The sequence below is a fragment of the Elaeis guineensis genome, chromosome 5, assembly GCF_000442705.2.
Source record: "Elaeis guineensis isolate ETL-2024a chromosome 5, EG11, whole genome shotgun sequence".
Taxonomy (NCBI): Eukaryota; Viridiplantae; Streptophyta; class Magnoliopsida; order Arecales; family Arecaceae; genus Elaeis; species Elaeis guineensis.
In genome coordinates this window covers 95,687,549-95,694,856 of record NC_025997.2, presented here as the reverse complement: position 1 = coordinate 95,694,856, position 7,308 = coordinate 95,687,549, and the positions used below count along the sequence as shown (strand labels likewise).

Genomic DNA, 7,308 nt, shown 5'->3' with positions numbered 1-7,308 from the left:
TCGGCATTTGTCATTTCTCATGCAAGACTAGTCATCTCTCTATGATGAGCGGATCTTGAGGGCTCTCAAGGGCTTAGGGCTCTCGGCAAAGCCTTAAACACAAGAGGTTCGTGCTGGTTCACGTCGTGATTCACTTCTCATTAGTATGCAAGGACTGTTATTACAATTTTTCAAACTAAAACACTAAAAATCTGAAACTCTGAAACTCTGAAGCCCACAACCCTACTACCACAGTTTACAGAATCTATAATCTGAAAACCAGTATCTGTTTTTCTGCAATTCGATAACCTGTAAACTTGACCCTGTAGTTACATTAGTTCGCACTTGAATTGAGCTTCCTTAGCTTGATTCGTAACTCTGTAAATTATATCATGCACAAATAAAGTCTGGGTGGTATCACCTCCCATTTCATCAATAAAAAAATACAGTATATCTCAGGGATTATATATACTACTGTATGGATTCCATATAAGAAAAATAATATAGGCTAATGTAGGATTATGCTAACAAAGAAAAATACTATGAGCTGACACAAATTATTGTGTAATACCTAAAATCACCTCTAACAAGATCATGCCAACAAAGGAAAACAATATAGGCTAATATAGAATCATACTATAGTCTGATACAAATTGTTACATGATCTCTAAAATTATGCTAATAAAGAAAATTCATCTTTTAGTCCCACAAGCATTATGCAACTGCAAGCTCATAGATGGACGGGAATTTCATATTTGAATGGGCTTGATGAGCAATGACAGGATAAGTTCATCAGTACTCAGGAATTTGTCATCATCTCCATGCCGGTACATGTCTTGTGAAGTTCTTGCTAGATTTAAGGAAGCTTTGATAATGGAGCGTGGCAATTGGGTCATAGCATAGCATTCTTTATTAAGGTCCTGCCATGAACTGTTTATGAGGTTCCTAATGTGAACTCGAGCTTCATCTTGTGAAGTACTATTTTCATTCATGTAGCACTCGATGCTTGATGCCACATCTCCTCTCTGCTGCTCTGCCTAAAAAATCAATGGAAAAGTTAGAATTTCCTTTGAATAGATTGCTCTCTTTCTCTAAGAAGTGCTTGTTAAATTACCAGTCAAATTAAAGTTTGAGGAACAAGTCAAGAATGGCTCAAATAACAATAGAAAACAAGTCAAGGGAAAAAAAGACTTAATAAAATGAAAATGTTGACCTAAATGAGAGTTTTAACTCTTCTCCTTTCACTCCAAAACTATGTGAACTGAACAACTAATCTCAAAGCTTGAGTAATTAGCTAAGATGTCCACAATGTATATCAGGCCTTGACATTTGACAATGCCATCACCTGTCACATGGTTTATAAATAGAATAAAGTAAATAATAGAAAAACATCAATTGAATTCTCTAATTTGGTTAAGAACTGATAATATATAGTAGTAGAGGTAAAAAGAAAAATTTAATGATGAACTTTGTTTACTTAGTAGACCAAAATAGAGAATTAGTGTTCTAATCAGCTCTAGTACTCTTTTCTGCTATTAAATGTGGCATATCTTCATTTTTTTTTAATTTTAGCTCCATATACTTAGTTAGAAAAGCCAGAATAATTATTGTTTCAAGCAAACCATTAATTAGCAAATGCTAACTTGGCGAAAGAATAAAATAGGATTTGTACCATTGCTGTTCCAAGATCATCCCAGAGTCGAAAAATCCTTCCCGCACTAGTAAATAGCTTGGGCCAAGAGTTGACTAGGCTTGAAGTTTCCTTGTTAACTTGTTTCCCCGTCAAAAAGAAAGCAAGCACGAGGGCCACATAGGTCCCTACTGAAGTAACTCCGTTGCTTACATAGTCCTCTAAATTTGGCACAACTCCATTGCTGAACCATCTTGCTTCAGTGAAATATGCTTCACACAAATCCACCCACTGCAAGCCCAAAGCTCAAATCTCTTTTATACATACAAACTCAACTAAGTCTAGAAATTACTAAAAGAAAAATGAAGAAGTGTAGCAGTAAGATTAGTGAAAGGGTACCGTTTTCCTTAAGTGAGGAATAATGAACCACCCATACTCTTTGAGGACCTTGTAACCAACGTCATTGATAGTGTTGTAAAGAGCCACATAACATATCTTCATGTATTCAGGGAGCTTCTCTATCTCACCAATTTCCCATCTGAAATGTGGAACAAACATTCTAGACATAAAAGTTCTGTCTTATTTTCAGCTTTTCCCCAGCCAAGTGAGTTTTGCTTACGAGAATTTGGCTGGTTTCAATATTTCTCATTCACACTCTGGATTTTAAGCCATAAAATCAAAAAAAAATAAAGCAAGTACTTCAGACATCATCTTAAAGTATATTGCATAGGATCTGAATATTCACGTGTACTAGATAGAGTTTCAGTAGTCTAAAACATTTTAAAGTTGTAAGAAATTTTAAAAATATAAAGACAAAAATCTAGATTTAGATGGAAATTTGGAAAGCATGATACAATTTATGAAATAATTCTTTTCTTTTTGGTTTTTCCATTTTCTTTTCTCTTGGGAACTAGGATGGATAACATGCCTTGCCAATTATCAAAGTGAGGGTGAAATCTGACCCAGTTCTCATGTTAATGCAAGAACATCTAGCAACATAATGATCCAAGGCCTTGCCCAAATAGGGCAAGCTAGGAATCATTAACTGATATTTAAGTATGCTAGATCTATCTAATACACGCTAGTTATGGGACTAAGCACATTAACCTGTAGATTTTCACAATTAATCCATCCAGCGAACACACCCTTATGTCGCTATTGTTTTCCAATTATAATGTGCCATACAACTCAACTAAGCCTTGGTCTTAAACTAGTTGGGGTTGTCAACATGAATCCTTCTCTTCCATTCAACCTGGTTACAGCCATACTTTCTCGAAGATGTTGATGTATTACGCCCTTCCTTACTAGCTTATCCCATATGATTTTCGGATAACCTCTACCTCTCCTTCCTTCATGTAACCATACTTGAGATATTTGAGTAATTAGTTAATAAGAATTTTTTTGTGGGAATTATTTTTGCTTTCTCTCTATTCTCCCTCTCCTACTTTTTGGTTGATTCTTAGGATTTGTGAGTAAACATGCGAGAGCTATGTCCTTAGAGTGGTGGCTAAGGTGTTGTCTGTTAGCCTTGAAAAAGAGTAATTTGTTTTTCTGTTGTTCTAACTGCTGCTTACCCATTCTAACACCTTACGTCATGCATACTATAATGAGATTTTCCTCTCATCACAATCGGTTTCATTGACATATCCTTCCTCCTTCGAGTTTTCAGCCAAAATTCATGACATCTTGGCATTAACTTTCCTCACTACTTTAACCTATATAATTTTCTGTCTACCTCTATCTTTCTTTCCTTCTATATATATATCAAAACACTCTATATTTGTACATCCTTTGATCTATATTGTACATATCTAAACTGTCAATATTTTTCTCTCAATTTTTTCACTGTTGGTACATCCTTCTGTCATTTTACTAATGATTTCATTTTTTACTTTATGTTTTCTTTTATTACTATATATATATATATATATATATATATATCTCAATATTCTTGTTTTAGCCATACCCATCTTGTGTACATATTGTTTTCTAATATTTTGGACCATACAAAGTATATTAGTTGTATAGCTATCATATAATTTTTTTCTTCAACTCAGTAGATGTCCTATGATGACTTAATATCCCAATTGCACTTTTCTATTTTATCCAACCTACTTTAACTCTATTGATAGCATCCACTTTCATCACCCCTTGGCATATAAATTTATTTTGCATAGAACATTATAGCTCATTCTGCAGAATGAATTTTATACACCAACCAAGTTGTAGTAATTGAAGTTTTTTTATAAATTATTTTAATTTATGATTCTTTTTTGTTTTTTGATACTTCACTAGCTATAAAGTTAACAAGATATACCTTACTTTTGGTAAAAATTCAATAACAATAAATTTATCTTTCCATTGACTACCATACAACTGAGACCTTGCATAGTAAAAGTTTAATCTTGTAAAAATTATTGTCTAGATGCTTAATTTATCATCCAACAACAAGCTTAAATCAAAAAATAAAATAAAATAAAGCTTCAGAACAACATTTTTGCTTAAAGTTTTCTAGTTTGGTGCATGCATCTTCAATAAAATTGGAGTCCATATCGATCAAAACTCCAAAACTAACCTCAATTTTTGATTTGTACCTAGCTGAAATAAGAACATTTTTGATTATTTCTTTTATGGAAACAAATGTAGAACATACGTTTGGTTATCCTATTTCTGTTTTTTTACTTTTGAATAACTTTTATTATTTTAGAACAAAGAAGTGAAAATTTTTCATTTCCATTTTTTTAAATATGGGTTTTTACCCTTCTCTCATCCTCTATGCCTAACCTACTTATATTATATAATATAGTATATATTATAATATATATATATATATATATTATGTATTATGTATCATATTAATTATGATAATATTGTTATGTCACATATAATATATAATTGTACTCATATTATTATCAAAATATATACATGTCATATATAATATTCATAAAATATTGTGATAATAATATATATTAAAATATGATATTATGATCATGTATATGAAAATATAGTATAATAATTGCACTAACATTATTATGCTAATAGAATAATATGTAAAAAAAATATGATAATTATAATATTAAATAATTGTAATGGTATATAATACTATATAATATTATATATTATGCATAATATTATAATAATTATACAAATTTTCAAAAAAAATCATGAATGTAATATCTCTTCCTTATTCTAATGATAAAATTTAATTATTATAATAATTTAGGTAGTTTTTCCTAGATATAAAATATAATATAATAATTATAATATTATTTACCAACCAAAGACAAGGTGCTTATTATTCAAAAACAGAGAGAAGGAACCAAACATATTTTCCATTGTAGGAATCTGGAAAAAATGAAAATGGAATTTTTTGTTTCCGAGTTTTTTTAAGAAGAAACACAGAAACGATATCAAACACAACCTTAGCTTTTGTTTTGAAATTTTTGATAGGAACTCCAAACCATGATTCTTATGATAGGTTGTCCCCTATGCGTACACCCATAAGCCAAAAATTATTAAATTTCCAAGGAATTTGTTATTAGATTACAAACCTCTGAATGGCATTAGTAAAAAGATTGAGATCTTCTAGTGATCCATAGCTGTCATACATATCATCGATGACTACCAAGATTGCAACTGCCTTGGTTACTTCAATCCGGCATGTTGAGAGGCATGGCTCTGGAAATAACCCTACAGTCCATAGAAAGCATTCAAGTGGCCGATCTCGAGCAAAGCTTAGCTTCTTCGTAACACCCAAATCTCTCCACCAACTATAGTACCAAAAGAACAAACGCAAGAAGAGTAATAAGGCGAGGGGAAAAGGGTCAGTGGCCTTAAATTATCTCATAAACTATTTATAATTAGAACAATCAACTTAACTGAATTAGCAACTTTTGGGTGTAAGATTACAACAGTAATTATAATAAGTCAAGAGTAATAAGAATTACTGTACCTTTCTAGCTCTGCAATTTCTTTCTGATATAATGATTGAACCATATTAAAATCTAAAGTTGCAAGCTCAAGCATAGCTGAACTCCTACCACATTCCTTCCTGTATTTCTCAATGAAACTTCTGGCTTCCAATCTTTCCATTCTCCGTTGCCTCGGAAACTCCAAGGCAAGACCAATATCTCTAGCTACGCTAGTCTCCGACACAAGCTTTGATTTCTGAAGGTGATGCTTTGTGAACTCCATAGCCTGTGATAGCACCTCTTCATCTTTCGCACCCAAAAAAGAGGCTTCATGCAGACTTAGCAGAGCCATTCTATTTTTGGCTAAGGGATCCTTAAAATTACCTTTATTATCCATGAATTTATGGAACACATCTGTTTCCAAAAGAAATAACATTAGGAATCAATAGCCATCAATTTTTTAATGCTTAAATGTTCAGTGATACATTTGTACCCATCTCACCAACCTGGGGTTACACTGTAACCTCCCTGTCTCAGCAATCTAAAACGAAGAGCTGTAATGAAGAGGTCGTCGTCATCAGATCTCGTGCCATAGCATCGATCTAAAACTCCATTGGTTTCCTCCTCGAAGTGATAACCAATTCCTAGATGTTGGAGGGTGTCAACAAGCACCATGGCAGCCCTCAAATCTATATTATTAAATAATATCTTTCTCACTCCTTCCTTCAGTTCTTCAATCCTTGGGTTGAAAGAACTAGCTTCCAAATGTACCTGCAATAATAAACAAAACAGAAACTGAAACATAGGAAATGTGACATATAAAGAAATCGAACCTGATATTATTATATTGCTCAAGAGTATATATAGTACCATTATATTTTGTCTTCCTGCGCATATATAAATTGAAAAAAGTAGAAATTGTAGAGCATTTTGTGAGTTAATTACCATATTATCCTGTGAAGTTGGCAAAGAGTAACACTGGATGCACTTGAACGTGTCAGAGACCCTGCAAGAAGAAGCCAACCTCTCTCTTCTCCCACCAAAGGGTTTCCATGAATGCTTTCTCAGACAACAGTGGACACCCAATGGAAAAACAGCATAGCCGATTCCAGCCATTTCAGGAGTAATTACGAGAAGATATCGGCTACTTGTCATGTCGGAGAACCATGAGGAAATATATGGAGGAGACGGAAGGTTCCATCCACCCACCCCGCCCGCCACAATTCCCCACGCGAAACACCTTCGCCCCACGCGAAACCGGCGTTTCGCGTGATGGAGGGGGGTCCCTTTTTTCTCGTTTGGGCAGGTACCCGAAGGGTCACATTAATCAGAATTTTTTAACTCAACCTCATTATATTTAGTCCATTTTCTTATTTCCATAAGCTCATATTGTCTATAAATATTTCAAAAGAAACGAGTATCAAATTTCAATTCACGTTTTAAGCATTGCTGAGGCAAAAGAAATATCAAAGGAAAAGACAAAACTAACCAAAACTACCTGTTCAACGTTTCATCACGTGCTGAATTATCTGTGTGATCCATAAAATTTGATTTGTGAACTATAATTAAGAATAAGGAAATTCTACCACAAATTTATCTCAGGAAGAGATTAATAAGTTGAGTGACAAAATAAAATGCTGTCAAAGCAGGTTAGGTTCGGTAAAAGGCTTGCATTACTTGCTGTCAGGAAGCTCCTTAATTTTAAGTACCATATTGTAGCCTCCAGCTCCCCATAGTGTGTGATAAGATCCACATCAGCCACACCATTATGCTCTTACGAAAAAACAA

General features: G+C 33.3%; 1 protein-coding gene across 1 annotated transcript; it reads right to left on the bottom strand.

Moving 5' to 3' along the window:
- Positions 1-574: 574 nt before the first annotated feature.
- LOC105034750 (probable terpene synthase 11) lies at positions 575-6,796 on the bottom strand. Its single transcript, XM_010910013.4, has 7 exons — positions 6,466-6,796; positions 6,027-6,291; positions 5,562-5,934; positions 5,161-5,379; positions 2,009-2,147; positions 1,652-1,900; positions 575-1,016 (listed from the first exon to the last, which is right to left on the bottom strand). Exons 1-7 carry the CDS (start codon positions 6,673-6,675, stop codon positions 729-731), a joined length of 1,743 nt encoding a protein of 580 aa, XP_010908315.2. The 5' UTR covers positions 6,676-6,796; the 3' UTR covers positions 575-728.
- Positions 6,797-7,308: the final 512 nt, after the last annotated feature.